At 52.1% G+C, this 19,955-nt stretch overlaps 1 protein-coding gene across 7 annotated transcripts in view; it reads right to left on the bottom strand.

The window, feature by feature from the left end:
* Positions 1–7,505, bottom strand: part of ltbp3 (latent transforming growth factor beta binding protein 3) — a 104,329-nt gene extending 96,824 nt beyond the window's left edge. For 6 of the 7 annotated variants that reach the window (XM_088608530.1, XM_088608534.1, XM_088608536.1 and 3 more), the window contains exon 1: positions 6,514–7,504. In XM_088608530.1, the coding sequence (XP_088464656.1) occupies positions 6,514–6,751 (238 nt within the window). In that variant the 5' untranslated portion in view covers positions 6,752–7,504. Of the gene's footprint in view, positions 1–6,513 lie in introns of all 7 variants that reach the window. The other variant, XM_088608531.1, reaches the window with a different exon arrangement.
* Positions 7,506–19,955: the final 12,450 nt, after the last annotated feature.

Below are 19,955 nucleotides of genomic sequence, written 5' to 3'. Positions count from 1 at the left end.
GCGTCAGTGTGAGTTTTCTCTGGGTGCTCTGGTTTCCTCTCACAGATCAAAGGCATGCTGGTGGGTTAATTGGCTTGTGGGAAAACTGCCCCTGGCGGGACCGCGTGTGTCTGTGCGTGTCTCGAGATTGACTGGCGTCCCACCCAGGGTGTACCCTGCCTTGCGCCTGTTGTCTGCTGGGATAGACTCCAGCTCCCATGGGACAAAGGCATCTTTCAAGTGGGATCAGTGGATCTGGAGAAAAACACTCAGTACACTCAGTATGCCAGCAGTCATATCACTCTGCAACTCCCCACTGGCAGCCATACTGGAGCTCAGCAGGTGGGAGCCTGGCCAGTACCTGGAGGGGAGACTCCTGGGAAAGCTGAGGCTGCCGCTGGAAGAGGTGTTAGTGGGGCCAGCAGGGGGCGCTCGCCCTGCAGTCTGTGTGGGTCCTAATGCCCCAGTATAGTGACGGGGAAACCAGACTGTAAACAGATGCCGTCCTTCAGATGAGACGTCAAACCGAGGTCCTGACTCTCTGTGGTCATTAAAAATCCCAGGGCGTTTCTCGAGAAGAGTAGGGGTGTTACCCCGGTGTCCTGGCCAAATTCCCCCCCTGGCCTTTACCCATCATGGCCTCCTAATAACCCCCCTCTCTGAACTGGCTCCATCACTCTGCTCTCCTCCCCACCTTCCGTGCTCCTATGCTTTCATGCACGGTGTAGCTCAGCTGAACAGCCGAGAGGAATGCAGAATAAAGACGGAGTTGGAGAGATGAATTCCACCGTCAGGAAAACACATTATGTGCGCGGGTTGGATCCAGACTAGGTGAGGTCACGAGGAGAAACGGATCATTTCTCACCTCGCAGGATTACGGCGGTCAGGGTGTGGGTCGTTCGAGTGGAGAACTGCAGCCTGCTGACCTGGAAGGTGTCCAGGGCCGTGAAACCACAGTCATGCTTGGATTCTGAGGCACGGCCAGGAGGGAGACTGAAAACAAATTTACCCAGCCGCTGGACGAAATGAACGTTTCAAAGGAGATCTAGAGAGAGATTCAGATTTCAGCCTGGAAAGAGGAAAAAGATGAGCTTGGATGAAAATGAAGGCCGAATGGGCGTTGGTATGGGGGGATTGCATAGCAAAATACTAGGGTTCTAGGCAGCATGGTTCAGTTCCAGACTTGGGGTGCTGTCTGGGTGGAGTTTGCATGTTCTCCCCCCCAGGTGTCTTGGGATTCCACTAAAAGCTTCGTTTCCCTCCCACAGTCCAAAGACTGTGAACAAAGGTGGGTGAACTGGCCCTGGTGCGAGTGGGTGTGTGTCCGTCTTTGCGCCCCGCAAGGACGTTGTTAGAAAACAGACGGATCGGAATATCGTTCAAACGAACCAGTCTGACCCGAGTTACAATGCTGGGGACTATTCCAGGTCACCACACATCACTGCCCCAGAAACGGCGCAAAGAACAAAGCAACCGGAAGAAATCCAAGTCTGAAAGGAGGGCCCGACGCGGATTAAGAGGAACTGAATCTCTTCAGTCTTGAGCGCAAGAGATAATGAGGACGCTGGACTGAAGTATTCAAACAGCTGAGAGGTTATTAACACCAACGTTATTAGTCCCACACCATCTCAGGGGCAAAACTGCGGGTAGTGTGGCGAGGGCGGGGAAAAAGGGAGGTATGTCTGTACACAAAGGGTGGTGGGGGTCTGGAACAAGCTTCAAGAAACAGTGAGACGAGGCCCACAGGAGACAAATACTACTAGCAACCAGACATGACCGGAAGTGCCTCTCCTTATCGGAACCTTTCTTCTGATACCTTTCTAATGACCACAGAGAGTCAGGACTCTCTCACACACACACACTCACGCTCTCTCTCACTCTCTCTTTCACACACACACCCTCGCTCTCTCACACATTCTCACACCGCTGTCAAACCGTGACGTAAGAACGCAAGACCCACCGCCGGCTGGGCGGTGATGACGTCAGGGCACGATACCCTCCCGCCCCAAAGCGGCACTTTTTTTCCCTGTTGTAAATCCTCAGCGCCAAACAGGGTCTGGCCGCTAGCGACCGCAGTGGAAACTCCCCTCCCCAATTAACACGGGCTGTGAAGTCAGAAAACAATTATATTCCGCGCCGCCGCACCGCCGCCCGCCCGACCCTGAAAAGCGCGCACACGCCCCGGCTCAGAGCCGCGGGATATACCGGCGCCACCGACGTGACGGGTCGGAGGGAAGGAGGGAGCGGGAAAACCTGTGGAAAACCGTGGAGGACTGGAGCTCAAGAATCGCAGTTCCCCGGGGAAGGGGAGCACCTCGGTCCTGTGATCGCCAGTGCCTCGGGAAAAAAAAACTGCCCTCCCCGAACAGGAGAAACCTTCGTCGCGTCACTGTTGCCGCGTCTAAACTCGATGTGTTCGTGCGTAATACACTTTTTTTTAATAATACAAAAATATTAAACGTCTGAAGAATTTACAAATACAACTACAACCCGAGGATCAAAAACAGGTACAAGAGAAAAAACACAAACAGAAACCATTTAACCTCCCAGAGGTAATGAAGTAAATTATGTGATCAAATTGTATTTTTTACATATATGTTTTCCTGGCGTTATTATTGATCAATTTTTAATAGAATTTAAAAAGCGTCTCAGCTCCAACTCAGAAGTACTAGAAAGGGGAGTATTATTAGACCCTTTTGATTTCTGGATGTGAAATTTACCCAGAATGATTTATAAATTGACTGTAAATAAATGCTCTTTGTCCAAATTTTCGATTGAACGGTACAATGAAATATCAAGATCCTTCAATCTAAATAAACCCCTTTGACACTACTGCAGGTGGTAAGAGCCGGCTTACCAGCGCGGTGACGTCACCGCCCTTCCCTGGGGGTGACGCCGGAGACCCGGGTTCGAGTCCCTTTAATATAGCGCTTTAATATAGTGTTTTAGGTGTGTCTATATGCATTAATGTAAAGTTCAGGTGAGTAGCTGCGTCAGCAGGCGTAGGCTGCAAAGGAGCAAGTAATAGGTTTATTCCCTGCTGAAAAGAGAAGACAGAAAACGCAACGTTTCGGCCATGGAGCCTTCTTCAAGGTGTCACCCGGCCGAAACGCGGTGTGTTCTCTCTTCTCTCTTTTCAGCCATGGAATAAACCTTTCACTTGTTCCTTAAGGGGACGTTTTCCATTTGGCGATTTATCGGGCTTGATCCGTGAAAATAAAAATAGCTCGTCATTCAACACCGAGATCGGCTCGGATCTGTTCACTGAAACCCACCCGTGTTTCCTCCGGCGGAGTGGGCTGCGAGAATCCCCACTCGTGGCCCGTGGCTTTTTCCGCCCCCACGCTGGGAAACGGGACGCGTTTTCTCGACACATCGGAGTCTCTTGCACGGCGCCCCCCCCATAAACTGGCGCAAGAACCGTTCTCAGCAAAGCGATTTATTTCTGAATTTCATTCCCCTTGAAGATGAAGATGAGTGATGGCAAACGCCAGCTTCCCAAACGAGAGGGAGATATCGAGAATCGTCCTGAATCCCGGCTCACATGAGGTGGGGGCTACACTTTTCTATCCTCCTTCTCAGTTGCAGTGGTGTGGTAGTGGTGATATACGCGCTCTGATGAACAAGGATAAACGACAATAATTATGAGTACAGGTGTCAAACGAGGGTGAGACATATTATTGCTTACACTTCTATAGCGCCTTTCTGGACCCTCCACTCGGAGCTCTGTACAGGTCCTGGGGATCCCCTCCACCCCCACCAGTGTGAACCCCCCACCTGGATGAGGTGCCAGTCCGCTCCCCACATCCCAGCTCTCAGTGGGGAGGAGAGCAGAGTGAGGGAGCCAGTTCAGAGAGGGGGGTTATTAGGAGGCCATGATGGGTAAAGGCCAGGGGGGGAATTTGGCCAGGACACTGGGGTAACACCCCTACTCTTCTCGAGAAACACCCTGGGGTTTTTAATGACCACGGAGAGTCAGGACCTCGGTTTTACGTCTCATCCGAAGGACGGCGCCTGTTTACAGTCTAGTGTCCCCCGTCACTATACTGGGGCATCAGGACCCACACAGACCGCAGGGTGAGCGCCCCCTGCTGGCCCCACTAACACCTCTTCCAGCAGCAGCCTCAGCTTTCCCAGGAGTCTCCCCACCAGGTACTGGCCAGGCTCCCACCTGCTGAGTCTCCAGTGGGGGGTGCCAGTGGTGAGCTGCAGGGTGACAGGGCTGCTGGCACTGATCGCTCATATGCTATGATCTCGGCGCCTCTGGAGAGGACGATGCTATTAGGAGAAGTTGCGTTGGGGTGGCAAATCTTTGAGCCCTTGACCATTACTTATAATCAGAAACAAGAATAATCATGAAACCAATTTCCAAACAAGAGATGGTCCGAAATACGGTGTCTGAGGAAAGCTCTAAGCATCATCAAAGACCGCACACACCCCAGCTACAGACTGTTTGACCCTCTACCCTACGGAACACGGTCCCAGAGCATTCGGGCCCGGACTACCAGACTCGGAGACAGTTTCGACCCCTGCACTATCAAACTGTTAAACTCCCAGCCTCTCTCGCCTACGATCTGAACCCTCACAGTGCCTTCTCTCTTACAAGAAAACTCAAACACACACTGAAATCTACCTCCACCTCACACATCAAGAAGCTCACTCTCCATAATTTTTCTATTATATCTCATCCTGTTGATACGTGTTTTTGCACATCTGATGTTGTTTCGCACATTACCTGCTGTTGTTTCACACACTGCCTGTTATTATACAATTGTATTGTTGTTGTTTTTGTACCACTTATCGTCTGAGAGCTAGCTAAATAGCATTGCGTTATACCTTATACTATAATAATAAACTATTTTATATAGCGCCTTTAAAGGTGGCTCCTCACAGCTCTTTACAGGATGACAACAACAATAAATAAGAAGAACACACCAGATAAAACACAATGACAATACACAGAGGAGAGCGTGGATGGTGGTACTAAAACAGAGGGTTGAAGAATGGAACCAGTTCAGTAAAGAAGAGGGTTTTGAGTCTGGATTTGAAGCAGTTTAGAGAAGGTGACTCTTTGATATCCTTGGGGAGAGAGTTCCAGAGCTCTGGGGCATAACAGGAGAAGGCCCTGTCACCCCTACAATGTAGACAGGGCTTGGGGGGGACAGCAAGGAGAGGAGAATTCGAAGGTTGCGAGGTGGGGATATACCTGTATATGAGTTTAACGACAACAAACCTGAACTTGAAATAGGATCTCGGCACCTACGGAGAGACCGGTTCTATTCAGCAGCGGGGGCATGTTAAATTGCACTTTGCAATTAACAAGAAGAAAATGCAGTTGCCACACCAGAGTGAGACATCAGGGAAGTATTATCCCCGACTCTAAAGGAGAAGACTTATCAGTTTCGCGGTGGCGTTGGTGCGGCAGTGGGTATTATTAACCAGGACGCTTTGGGGCGCTCCCATTAAGAAAAACCAGAATTATTCTGCCAGAGGAGAGTGAGATACGAACATGTAGCCCGTCAGCATGTATGGAGAGGACAGTTTAATCGGCAGACGCAGTGGTTTCAGTCTGGTAGCGGTGATACAGTACTGTACAAGCGCGATCATTTGCACCTCCTTGGGTGTGCTCCCATTAACAACGAGAATAATTCTGAACACCTGCCCTGTCTTTCCCTCACCAGAAGAAGGCTCCACAGCCGAAACGTCGTGTTTTCTCTCTTCTCAGCCTGGAATCAGCCTACTTGTTCCCAATTCTGAGTACAGTTGCCAGAGGAGAGTGAGATACGAACAAACAGCCCGTCAGCACGTATGGAGAGGACAGTTTAATCGGCAGAAGCAGTGGTTTCAGTCTGATAGCGGTGGTACTGTACTTGACCAGCGCGATTATTTGCACTTTCTTGGGTGTGCTCCCATTAACAGCTAGACGAAAACAGCTCAAGAATAATTCTGAACACCTGCCTTGTCTTTCCCTCACCAAAACAAGGCTCCACAGCCGAAACATCGTGTTTTCTCTCTTCTCAGCCTGGAATCAACCTACTTGTTCCCAATTCTGAGTACAGCTGCCAGAGGAGAGTGAGATACGAACAAACAGCCCTTCAGCACGTATGGAGGGGACAGTTTAATTGGCAGAAGCAGTGGTTTCAGTCTGGTAGCGGTGATACTGTACTGGACCAGCGCGATCATTTGCACTTTCTTGGGTGTGCTCCCATTAACAGCAAGACGAAAACACCTCAAGAATAATTCTGAACACCTGCCCTGTCTTTCCCACACTAGAAGAAGGCTCCACAGCCGAAACGTTGTTTTCTCTCTTCTCAGCCTGGAATCAACCTACTCGTTCCCAATTCTGAGTACAGTTGCCAGAGGAGAGTGAGATACGAACAAACAGCCCTTCAGCACGTATGGAGAGGACAGTTTAATCAGCAGAAGCAGTGGTTTCAGTCTGGTAGCGGTGATACTGTACTGTACAACTTTTGCACTCTCTCGTTGGCGCTCTTATCAGCGGCCACCGTGACAGCGCGCCGCCGGCTCACTCACCCACTCTGAAGCCGTTGCCGGTGAGCGTGTCGGCGGACTGGCCGTTCTCGCCGATGAGCGTGGTGTTGCTGCCCTGCTCGCAGGTGTCCTGGCACTGGCCCTTCAGGCAGGTCCGCTTGCAGATGAGCGGCGCGATGACCACCTTGAAGCGCTCCCGGGCCGAGGGGCGCTCGGCCGCCCGCCCCAGGCGCTGCACGACCAGCCACAGGAGGAGGAGGAGGAGGAGACGGGGGCTCATGCTGGCATCCTCGGCCCGCCGATGCGGGGTGAGATCGGGGGGGGGAGGAGGAGGGAGCCTCGCCGGAAAGAGAGCCGTACGACGGCCTCTCCTCTCTCTTACGGTCCCTTCTCAAGCCAGCCTCGGGCTCCCCGCACCACCCAAGCTCGGTTCGGGGAGGCTGCCTGCCGCGGAAACTCTCCGCCCGTCCAAACACCGGCTCCTGCCAAAACCAACCCGCCTCCCCTCTCCCCTCAAGCTCGGCGGCGGCTCCTTCACGCCAGACGGAGGGGCAACGGGACCGTCCGCGCCCGGCGGTCCGTCCGCATAGCGCCGTGCGACGGGTCGGGTCGGGTCCGGTCCGGTCCGAACTTCAGCAAGTAAGTGAAGAAAAAAAAAACTTGTGCCGTCTCCCCTCCTCCTCCTCCGCGCCTCTCAGGGAAAATAAACACCACGAACCGGGAGAAATGACAGCCCTCAGGCAGACAAGCGGGGAAGTTTTCCTCCCCGGCTGTTGCGGAATCCCGTCTCGGCTGTTTTTTGAGTTGGCCTCTTAGCCCGGGGGTGTTGTCTGCCTGGTGTGTTATGTGCGTATCTCTGGGAGCCGGAGAAAAACGAAGAGTGAGAGTGAGAGAGAGAGAGAGAGGGAGAGGGAGGGAGGAGGGAGAGAGAGGGAAAGACGAGCCAATCCTTCGCGGAGAACCGTACCCCCTGGCCGGGGGCCAGGCAGCGGTAGCTCGGCTGAAGTGGCTCCGTTGTTGCTCTCTCTCTCTCTCCCCACACACTGCCCTGGTCCTCCCTCTCTCTCTCTCTCTCTCTCTCTCTCTCTCTCCTACAGGGAGCGATAATGATACAGCTGGACATGTCACTCCCTGCCAGGAGCCCTTTTCCTTTCAGTCGTGCCGGCGTCCCAACACCGAGGGGAGGGTAAACTTTTCGCCGGGGGGGAGACGCGACGGCCTTGCCGGCTAAGTCAGCTCGCGTCTCGTCGTGACGCACTTTTATAAAACCCCACAGACTGGGGGGGTCGTACGCCGCCTCAGGTTGGACCGAGTTACCCCCTGATTCGTGTAGTTGAGGAGGCACTGTTGAAGTCCGCTTATAGATAAAAGTTTTCGGAGCGCGATGGCTCCACAGGACGGGGGACGGGGGTGTTTGGCGCTCGGAGGAGCGAAGATTGTTCCAGAAAACTCCTGTTTCCCCACTTGGTTGACCGAGATGCCGGCCTCATTCATTCCTATATTTCGCCTTCCTCTTGGGATTCTTACTACGACTCACTCGAATGATTCGGTTATCGATCAATTCGGGGGGGGGTTGAAATACGTTTCTTACGTGTGGATAACCACGAACCTCTAAAACGCAGTCTTGAAACGGCCTTAGCGTGAAACGTCATTTTCAGATTTTCGGCTGACACAACCGCAGATTCTACCCCCCTGTCTGGAGGCGAAAGACATGTCCTGGTAAATTGGTGCCTCATCTTGCACTGGTGTCCCACCCTGGTCATAGTCCAGCTTTTGTACCCTAGGAGTTTGGGATAGGCCCAACATTGGTGTCACCCATAGCAGGAAAAGGTGCCTTTCTGCGAACAGGTGAAAGGGGTTAGCGTAACACAATTGAAGGCTGAGAAGCTTGTCCGATCTCCCTTCTTTTCCTTGCCTTCAGGCCGATTCAGGTCAGGGCATCTGCCAGGTGGGGCAGTGAAAGTTGACTGTGGCGTGTGCGAGCTTTTGAGCTGTCGCCAGAAAACGCCTGGTTTCGAACCCCGGTCACTGCTGAGGGACAGTCTTAGGCCAGCAGCCATATCACCCTGCAGCTCCCCACTGGAGACTCAGGAGGTGGGAGCCTGGCCAGTACCTGGAGGGGGAGACTCCTGGGAAAGCTGAGGCTGCTGCTGGAAGAGGTGTTAGTGGGGCCAGCAGGGGGCGCTCACCCTGCGGTCTGTGTGGGTCCTGATGCCCCAGTATAGTGACGGGGGACACTAGACTGTAAACAGGCGCCGTCCTTCGGATGAGACGTCAAACCGAGGTCCTGACTCTCTGTGGTCATTAAAAACCCCAGGGTGTCTCTCGAGAAGAGTAGGGGTGTTACCCCGGTGTCCTGGCCAAATTTCCCCCCTGGCCTTTACCCATCATGGCCATCAGTTATGTTGGTGTGGCAGGGCTGTTAAAAACATTTTAACCTTCACCATTAAAGCCCTCGTGCGTTTCCTTTTCACCACGCCTGCTGTTTTCTCCAGCTCCTACCGGGTCGCAGAGGGTCTGCTACAAGACCCGGCACGGATCTCGGTCCGTGCTCGTAACAGAGGGGAGATTCTCTTGCGTAAAAAAAAACCCCGCTGGCTGACCTCTCCTCGGTCCTCCCCAGCTGACTGCCGAGAGACGATGAAGCCCCCAGCCCCCTGCCTTTCCCAGATCGGCTCTCTGCGCTGAGCAGTGACCTGCCAGATACCTCGCCCGCTCTCCAAATAACAGCTCTCCAGTGTTTTCCATGGTTTTTTTTCTTTTTTTTACATTCCAGCCCCTTTCTCTTTGTTTTTTTCCAGCATTCCAGAGGGTTGGAGCTTTTTTTGTTCCCAAGTTTTCAAGGACTCAAGGGAACAGAACAGTCTTTCTAATAATTTCCCTCTAAGGACAAGACAAAAATAAAGGAAGAGATGGACTGCAGCCCACCAGGAGACTGTCAAGCCCATCTGGGGATTTTTAATCTTTATCGGTTTCTGCCGCAGGGGGGCAGTAAGATGGCTCAGAGCTGGAGACCCTGTGATGGACTGGTGTCCTGTCCAGGGTGTGTGAGTTTGTGTGTGTCCTGTGATGGACTGGTGTCCTGTCCAGGGTGTCTGAGTGTGTGTGTGTGTGTCCTGTGATGGACTGATGTCCTGTCTCTGAGTGTGTGTGTGTCCTGTGATGGACTGATGTCCTGTCCAGGGTGTCTGAGTGTGTGTGTGTGTGTCCTGTGATGGACTGGTGTCCTGTTCAGGGTGTGTGAGTGTGTGTGGCCTGTGATGGACTGGTGTCCTGTCCAGGGTGTGTGAGTGTGTGTGTGTGGCCTGTGATGGACTGGTGTCCTGTCCAGGGTGTGTGTGTGTCCTGTGATGGACTGGTGTCCTGTCCAGGGTGTGTGAGTGTGTGTGTCCTGTGATGGACTGGTGTCCTGTCCAGGGTGTGTGAGTGTGTGTGTGTGTGTCCTGTGATGGACTGATGTCCTGTCCAGGGTGTGTGAGTGTGTGTGTGTCCTGTGATGGACTGGTGTCCTGTCCAGGGTGTCTGAGTGTGTGTGTGTGTGTGTGTGTGTGTGTGTCCTGTGATGGACTGATGTCCTGTCTAGGGTGTCTGAGTGTGTGTGTGTCCTGTGATGGACTTGCGTCCTGTCCAGAGTGTGTGAGTGTGTCCTGTGATGGACTGATGTCCTGTCCAGGGTGTCTGAGTGTGAGTGTGTGTGTGGCCTGTGATGGACTGGTGTCCTGTCCAGGGTGTGTGAGTGTGTGTGTGTGGCCTGTGATGGACTGGTGTCCTGTCCAGGGTGTGTGAGTGTGTGTGTGTTTCCTCTGATGGACTGGTGTCCTGTCCAGGGTGTGTGTGTGTGTGTCCTGTGATGGACTGGTGTCCTGTCCAGGATGTGTGTGTGTCCTGTGATGGACACCCTTGTGTCCTGTCCAGGGTGTGTGAGTCTGTGTGTCCTGTGATGGACTGGTGTCCTGCCCAGGGTGTGTGTGTGTGTGTGTCCCCTGTGATGGACTGGTGTCCTGTCCAGGGTGTGTGTGTGTGTCCTGTGATGGACTGATGTCCTGTCCAGGGTGTGTGTCTCTGTGTGTCCTGTGATGGACTGATGTCCTGTCCAGGATGTGTGAGTGTGTGTCTGTGTGTGTCCTGTGATGGACTGGTGTCCTGTCCAGGGTGTGTGAGTGTGTGTCTGTGTGTGTCCTGTGATGGACTGGTGTCCTGCCCAGGGTCTACCCTGCCTTGCACCAAGGCTTGATGGGATACCCCTCCACCTTAAATCGGAAGGCGTGGTTGAAAACGGATGGATTGTAAAGAGCAGGCACGTTCTGAACAGAAATTGGTGTGGGGGGGCGTTTCTTTACACAGAGAGTGGCAGGTGTCTGAAACGAAAAACCTGGCTCACTGGAATCTTTCTACTGTAATGATGATGTTGCTTTATCAGCCCTATACAATGTCTTGCATGAGGAATTCGTCTTTTCACAGACCCCAGCTTGCTCTCCAGGAGACACACAGACAGGGAGAGAGAAGCTGGGGGGTCAGAGCACATTTATACGGCGCCCCTGGAGCAGCTGGGGTGTTAAGGGCCTCACTCAGGGGCCCCACGGAGTAGGATCCCTCTGCCGGCCGCGGGATTTGAACCAGCAACCAGGCGCAGATCCCCAGCAACAGAGCCACCGGTCCAGAAGAACTGTAGCGCGATTTGATCATTAAAATCCACTTGCAACTGACTGCCCCCCCCGCCCCCTTGTGCTTTTCTCTGTGTTGGGTCCTTAATTCTCAAGCAGCAGCACGCCTGAGATCAGAGCAGTGACAGATGAGCAATCCCCGCCACACACACATTTTGTTGTCGGGGTTCTGAACAGTCTGGGGGACGCCTCCAGGCTTGTAGCCGAAGTGGGTTTTTTTTACAGCTTTTAACAACGCGCCGTGGTCTGGATGAGCAGCCTGATGGCAAACGCAGACCGGGAGAGAGCCGGGCCCGGCGACTCAGACCTGGGAGAGTGAGGGGGGGGGAGAGAGAGAGAGAGAGAGAGGCTTGAGTCATTTCCTTTCTGAAAGTGAGAGTGTTTGTTTTCAGTCGCTAAGGAAATGACTGCACCGCGCTGGAGTCGGTTCACAGGCGGCTCTCGGTGTTGTGTTTTGGCGGGGGGCTGGGGATAGGCAGGTGGCGGAGGGCAGAGGGCAGTCTGGCCTGCAGTGCCCACCCATGGGAAAACCACACACTGCCTGGCTCCTGCAAACTGGGGTTGAGCCGCCCGGAGCCGGAGGATCAGAGCACTCGCTGGCGAACGCTGCTGTTTGCTTCGAACACGTGCAGGCCGGGAACGATGTGCCCTGCACAGCTGGGCCTGGATCAATCAGTCGATCGATCGATCAATCAGCCAGTCAGTCAGGCAATCAATTAACCGAGCAATCGATCAGCCAATCAATCAGTCAGTCAGTCAATCAGCCAAACGATCGACCAACCAATCAGCCGAACTATCGATCAGTCAACCAACCAGCCAGTCAATCGATCAACCAACCAACTGATCGACCAACCAACCGAACGATCAATCGATCAATCAACCAATCAATCAATCAGTCAGTCAATCAATCAATCAGCCAATCGATTAACCAACCAACCAATCAACCGAACTTTCGATCAATCAACCAACCAGCCAATCAATCAATCAACCAACCGACTGATCAACCAACCGACTGATCAACCGAACGATCGATCAATCAACCAATCAATTGATCGATCGATCCTACAGTCCTACTGGCAATTAATTTTTGCCAGTCAAGCAGGCAAGCAAGCAAGCATTCATTCAATCTACCAATCAATGAAACATTCATTCATTCATTCATTCATTCAATCAATCGATCAATCAAACAAGCAAGCAAGCATTCATTCAATCTACCAATCAATTAAACATTCATTCACTCAATCAATCAGTCATTCTAACTGTCTGCCCAATTCACTATAGGCATGAGTCACTATAATGACAGAGAATAGATTGAGCAGAATAATCAATAATTACGATAAATAATCACAACTCCCAAACTGCATAAGATATTTTAAGAACACCTGGACAGTCGGTATCGCTGGGGGGCAATGGAGATCTGTGTTCTGTGGCACAGCTACAATGACAAGAGCAATAAACCACACACACCGAGATAAACAAATACTTCTTACTAGTGACAAGGTAACACACAACACGTTCTCTTTGTGTGTGAGTGGGTTTTTTCCCTGGGTTAAGAGGCTTCTAGGAAAACTGGCCCTGGTGTGAGTGTGTGTCCTGTGACAGACTGGTGTCCCATCCAGGGCGTACCCTGCCATGCACCTGCTGCCTTCTGGGATAGATTCCAGCTGCCCTGCGCCCCTGTACTGGATAAAGTGAAAACTAGAAAGATGTGCAGTTGGATGGATCGATGAGCTACTATCTACTAACTGGACTGAGAGACCCCCTCTCCTGTGGAACCTTTCTTTTTCATTCTATGTTAAGGCTGAGGGCAGGAGGCCGGGCTTTACACAAAGGGTGGCGGGAGAAGGGAGCGCGATGTACGTTGTTGTCTAAAGGCAGGAGGAAGTGGCTCACTAGAGTTTCCACCCTCTCCGGGGTGGCACGGCTTTAATCTGGGGGGGGGTTTCAGAGTTGGTGGGGAACATGAGCGTTTTGTCCCAGCTGACAAATGACTCACAGGCGTCGCCCTGTAAAAACATGAAGGGATTTTTAAAAGCGCCGCCGGTTGTTGTCGGTTCAGTGGGATCTGGCGCCTTCACCACCACAGCCCACGAGGCGTGTAAACAGTGCGTAGAGCTGTTTGCTCTGGAAAGTGTCTGGGTCTGGATGGCGGTGGTGTGTGTGTGTTTATGTGGTTAGCGTGCAGTGATGACTCCCGATGTCGGTTTGGTTCCAGTGTTTTTCTGAGGGGGGGCGGAGAGGATCCGTGACGGGCGAGGGATTCTGGAGCTGCCCCCGCCTGATGGCAGACGTCTGGAGCTTTTGAGCCCTTTTTTTATGTCACTGACCAGAAGTCGGTTCCTGTCTGGGTGGAGCTTGCACGTTGCCCTCGTGTTTGCCTCCCGGTCCGAAGACATGGCGGGAGTCGAATTGGCTTCTGGGTAAATCGGCCCTGGCGTGAGTGTGTGTGTGTGTCTTGTGACAGACTGGCGTCCTGCCCACGGTGTACCCCGCCCTTGCTTGCTGGGATAGGCCGCCCGCCGCGACCCCAGAATTGGAAGAAGCACCGAGCACATAGAAGGCAGTCAGAGGAATCGGGGCTCCCCCCGACTGCAGCTCCGGTCTCCCGGTTTGGCAGTTTGGGAAGACGAGGGAATGTGGCCGGACTGGCTCCGGACCTCGGACGGATGGGAACGAGGAGGGGGGTGTCTGGGAGTGTGTGGGTCACGAAGCGGTTTTTCAGGACCCTATGCAGCCGACATGCAGAATCCGGAGGGGAGTGAGACAAACACAGTGGGGGAGGAGACTGGGATCGGGGCTGGTAGACGAACAGGGGGGGGCGTGTCGACGGGGCGCTGGTGTTCGGGGGGGGCTGTGATCCAAGGTAAACAACTCCGAAGGGGAAATCCAGAGTAGGCAGGAGAGTCCAGAGCCGGGTGATCCATCCATGACAGAGACACGACAGAAGTTGAAAGCCGGAGCGGGATCCGGCGAAGGATCGGGGGGAATATAAAACGGGATAACGAGGCCAGGCGCTCCCAGCCCCGGACCCAGACGGTCAGGACGCTTCAAGGCGTCCATCTTCCAGAGCTGAGCCAGGAATGGCGAGGGCATCTGGCTTCTGTAGGGAAAGGGCTGGGACAGGGGGCAGGTGCCAAAACTCAGGACAAACGAGGAGGGGCCGGAGCCCCCCTTAAGAGGAGGGGCTTCCGATCGGGACAGTGTGTGTGTGTGTGAGACGAGTCCTGCACACACGCACGAGGAGTGGGAGACATTTGGGATCCAGACAAAAGTGAAGCAGGAATTTTTCGGCTGTATCTGTCTGGACCTGCAGATATAAATGTATTTGTATATATGTATTCATTATCCATACCTTTATAATAATCCTAAACCGAGATCATTTGTGATTCATGATATACAATATGATATATAATCATTTCTAATAATACACGCATAAAATATTTGTGATTTTATATATCGGTATACTGTATTCGTAATATCTACAAATGTATCCTAATACTTCTATTTATTACATAGTATACATATTCTTCAAGGTTTAGGGAATTATCATATATAATGATTTGTATAGTATATATTCTTTTATAATATATATTCCAAACTAGAGGTCCATCAATGGACAACGTCTCCCAGCCCCTCTGTGACCTGCTTGTGGAAATGAAGAGCAGGTTCAGCAATAGGCTGATCCATCCCCAGGGCGACAGGGGGCGCTACAGGAGGTCATTCTGGCCTTCTGCCACAAGACTGTACAACGCCTCCGCCTTGCGTCTGGGCAGAGGCAACACTGACAGGGACCTGTGTCTGGACTGAGCAGCAAACTGATACATCTGCTCTTTTTCTTTCCTGTTTACAACCATTTTTGTGCAGTAGATGCCAGGGACCTGTGCAATACATTTATATTTATATTCAGATTGTGCGATACGACTTTTTTGTGGACTGTTCTGTTCTGGTGTGTTCTTTGTGTGTTCTGGACTGCGAGTAAGTCTTCTAAGTGCACTTCTCACTGTTCTGATTGTATTGTATGTGTTGCATTATTATTATTGTATCATTCCATATCACTCTGCAGCTCCCCACTGGCAGCCCCACTGGAGACTCAGCAGGTGGGAGCCTGGCCAGTACCTGGAGGGGAGACTCCTGGGAAAGCCGAGGCTGCTGCTGGAAGAGGTGTTAGTGGGACCAGCAGAGGCGCTCACCCTGCGGTCTGTGTGGGTCCTGATGCCCCAGTATAGTGACGGGGGACACTAGACTGTAAACAGGAGCCGTCCTTCGGATGAGACGTAAAACCGAGGTCCTGACTCTCTGTGGTCATTAAAAATCCCAGGATGTTTCTCGAGAAGAGTAGGGGTGTTACCCCAGTGTCCTGGCCAAATTTCCCCCCTGGCCTTTACCCATCATGGCCTCCTAATAACCCCCCTCTCTGAACTGGCTCCATCACTCTGCTCTCCTCCCCGCTGAGAGCTGGGGTGTGGGGAGCGGACTGGCGCCTCAGCCAGGTGGGGGTACACACTGCTGGGGGTGGAGGGGATCCCCAGGACCTGGAAAGCGCTATATAAGTGTAAGCAATTATTATTATAGCAATGATAATAATAATAGCAATTATTAATTATTTGTTACACTGTTGCTGTGTTGACTGTGTTAAACTGCAATTTCCCTCAGGGGATCAATAAAGTATCTATCATAGTTTCAATAAATATCTCAATCATGTATTTAAAATAATATTAATGTATGTATAAATGTGTTTTTGTAGAAGTGTCCCAACCTAAACCCCAGCCCTACTTCAACCCTAACCTCAACCTTCTGACGGTGCTCCCTGTGGTACGAATCGCAGGCGGATCTGACCTCGCGTCTCCCTGAGAGAGTTTCAACCGCGCCAACGTGTGACATAACATCTTCCCCGCTGGCTTGTCGCGGACTCTACGGCACCGTCCTGAACGACAGCGGGATGTTTCATTCACAGAGAGGCCCGTGTCTCCCTTGCTCGCGAGATGCCTTCGCGTCCGAAGAATGCAGAACATCCCAGTCCAAACATTCCGTCACAAGGAAATGATTTGAATTTGACGTCACTCCGCCATGATACAGTGGGAAACATTTCTCTCAGACACATGGGTTTCATTATTGCCTTGACGCTAGGTTTTTTTTTTTCTGGTTCTGGCTGGGCAATAGCTTTTTATGACTGGATTTCTTCTTTTGTGAGTGGGAGGGGGTCTGGAAGCAGCGATACTCCAGCACCGGGCAGCAGCGGAGCGGAGCTGGGGGTGTATAGCGATCCGATCTCCAGAGAAGCTCAGACGGGACAAGCTTTGTTTTTTTTTAAAAAAACAAAAACAAAATGAATGCGATTTCCGGCCCGATTCCAGATTCTCCTCATAATCCATCTCTCTGTAGCGCACTCTCTGGTCCGCCCTCTGGCAAGTGGACCTGACTCACTCACAAATTATGTACATCTGCAGCGATTTTCCGAGCATAGGTAGTGAAACGTTCGGGCTGAGCCAGGAAAATGCTTTCGCTGTGGAAATTACAGAAAGGGTGCAAGCCGAGCAGATCCGTAATCCGCACAGGGATGAGGTTCTGTCTCTGTTAATACCTGTCGGACGCAGGATGAAGGAAAGTCATCTCGTTCGTTCTGTGACCGAGGCACCTCTCTCGAGATCTCTTCGGTCTTTTCCCGGGAGATTTGTCTCAAAACCTCAGAGGCAGAAGAGTCAAAGAGGGCCCTGGTGCTGTAGCACGTGAATCGCGAAGACTGTGGACCGCGAAATCGATCTGTGGACTGCGAAATCGATTCAAACCCATCGGATCGTTTTGGACCGATATGTACAGCCACTTGCTGACACAATGTGTTGCGAGATCTGGGACAAACTGCTTGAGATATCGTGCCCTGGTGTCGTGCATCTGGGTCGCGCTGGACTCGCAGAAGAGAAGAGAAAACCAACAGTCTGAATGGGCACACACATCCTTCAAAGGCATCGGTCAGCCCTGGAGGGGTTGGAGTCAGGTGGAAGGAGAACCAGCCGACACCGAGCTCCCGAAGGACCAGGGCTCGGGACCACTAGGCTGGACCGCTGATCGTCTTGATCACCATGTGCCTTTGATGCCCACGGAAAAGCCATATCATAGCCAGCAGCCGAATCACCCTGCAACTCACAACTGGCAGCCCCACTGGAGACTCAGCAGGTGGGAGCCTGGCCAGTACCTGGAGGGGAGACTCCTGGGAAAGCTGAGGTTGCTGCTGGAAGAGGTGTCAGTGGGGCCAGCAGGGGGCGCTCACCCTGCGGTCTGTGTGGGTCCTGATGCCCCAGTATAGTGACGGGGGACACTAGACTGTAAACAGGCGCCGTCCTTCGGATGAGACGTCAAACCGAGGTCCTGACTCTCTGTGGTCATTAAAAACCCCAGGGTGTTTCTCGAGAAGAGTAGGGGTGTTACCCCGGTGTCCTGGCCAAATTCCCCCCCTGGCCTTTACCCATCATGGCCTCCTAATAACCCCCCTCTCTGAACTGGCTCCATCTCTCTGCTCTCCTCCCCACTGAGAGCTGGGGTGTGGGGAGCGGACTGGCGCCTCATCCAGGTGGGGGTACACACTGCTGGGGGTGGAGGGGGATCCCCATGACCTGTAAAGAGCTCTGAGCTCTGGAGGGTCCAGAAAGGCGCTATATAAGTGTAAGCAATTATTATTATTATTATTATTATTAAAGTGTGAGCCTTACAGGTTGTACTTCACAGATGATGCAGTACATGAATATGTAAATAGTTTATATATAGAGAGAGAGAGAGTAGTAGATTGAGGGGCAGTTACAGAGTTATGTAGTAAGAGTTTTAGCGCACTGTGTTGATAAAGCGTCCGTTCCTCATTAAGAAGCTGTGTGATTCATGACAGCCCTTGAGAACATAACAGGAGCCGTGCGATGTTTTAATGTGGTTATAGTCCTGGAAAAACAATCCCTTAAATATGTCGGTGTCGTACCATTTGAAAGCCACGGTGTCCTGTTTGCGTAAATAGCGCGTATGCCTTTAAGACGGCCCGTCTCGCCGCGACGCGCTTCGACGTGAACATTCTCGAAGTTTTGAGCGTTCAAAAAAAACCGGGAGGGAAACTGAAGCGTAACGGTTCTGACCGTGTCTGTGGGGGCCGCAGGGTTTAGTTTACTGAAATTTTGAGGAGCAGTTTTTTTTGGGGTTCTGTGGAAAACGTATTTTTGTTTGTCGGCGAAACCAAAGTGCATCTGAATTACAAACCCGTCTGATTTTTCAATACCTGGCGAAGTATTGTGTAAATTGTGGTCTAGTCAGCCATAAGCTCTCATTTCTGACGGTGGATTTCGGATACTACACCCCCCGGTATTGAACATATACAGCGTCCTTACTCATGAATCCATCAATCTGGGGGGAAAATCTGGCCTTCAGCAGAGCCTCAGGAAAAAAATAAAAAAAAACGCGTTATATATTCCGCAGAAATTCAAGCTTCCGGAATCGTACGAACTGGAAAACTGTTCCGACTCTCCTCCACTAGAGGGCGCACTGCACCAAGAAACACCCGATTGCAACTAAAGTTCGTATTTACTTTTTTTTTTAAAGCTTCCCAGTTCACCTGCGAGTTTAGAGGTGCGGCTCCAGTCTGGGAGCCCATTAAGTCAAAAACGTAAAAAGAAATGACAAATTACGAGGTGCATTTTTACTACAGCTGTTGGGAAGTCCCCATCTGGTCCAGATATAGCCAGCAGCCATATCACCACTGGCAGCCCCACTGGAGACTCAGCAGGTGGGAGCCTGGCCAGTACCTGGAGGGGAGACTCCTGGGAAAGCTGAGGCTGCTGCTGGAAGAGGTGTTAGTGGGGCCAGCAGGGGGCGCTCACCCTGCGGTCTGTGTGGGTCCTAATGCCCCAGTATAGTGACGGGGGACACTAGACTGTAAACAGGCGCCGTCCTTCGGATGAGACGTCAAACCGAGGTCCTGACTCTCTGCTCATTAAAAATCCAAGGGCGTTTCTCGAGAAGAGTAAGGGTGTTACCCCAGTGTCCTGGCCAAATTCCCCCCTGGTTTTACCCATCATGGCCTCCTAATAAGCTCTGATTTGGCTCCATCACTCTGCTCTCCTCCCCACTGAGAGCTGGGGTGTGGGGAGCGGACTGGCGCCTCATCCAGGTGGGGGTTCACACTGCTGGGGGTGGAGGGGATCCCCATGACCTGGAAAGCGCTTTGAGCGGAGGGTCCAGAAAGGCGCTATATAAGTGTAAGCAATTATTATTACTATTAAAGTCTCCTGCTACAAATAAACAGGTATGTTTCACAGGGGACCGCATGAAAACAGTTTGCGTTTACATTTCAGAGAAATCGACGTGTCCTTGGGTTCGACACAGTCCAATAGCGCGACCGACAGGTCTGACCGCAATCTACATTCCTATGCAGACCACAGACTGTATGGGTAAATATCGCACCTTCAATACTGTTTTGTGGTATCTAAGCGCCATTGTGAATTCAGGAAGTTGTTAACAACACGCTGCTGGCCTACGTGTGGCTCAGAACAAGGACTGGGGGGGTACACGCGGCTCCCAAATGAAATGTTTGCTTGCTGGTTGGGACACATTTTAAAATGGGCTTCCAGATGCTGAAACGTGTGAACGGGATTGTAGTCGGCGTCGGCCTCGACCCACGGTTCGGTTAGCGGTGTCCCTTGTCCCGTGACCTGCTGGATTCACGCCCAAGGTAAAAAAAACTCAGCAGCAGTGGTTGGCCTTGCTGGGTGCTGTCTGGGTGGAGTTTGCACGTTCCCCCCCTGTGTTTACATGGGTTTCCTCCCACAGTCCTAAAACAGGCTGGTGGGT

The sequence above is a fragment of the Lepisosteus platostomus genome, chromosome 16 (genome assembly GCF_059453375.1).
Source record: "Lepisosteus platostomus isolate fLepPlt1 chromosome 16, fLepPlt1.hap1, whole genome shotgun sequence".
NCBI lineage: Eukaryota > Metazoa > Chordata > Actinopteri > Semionotiformes > Lepisosteidae > Lepisosteus > Lepisosteus platostomus.
Note: the sequence above shows the minus strand (reverse complement) of the source record. Positions and strands in the feature narration are given on the sequence as shown.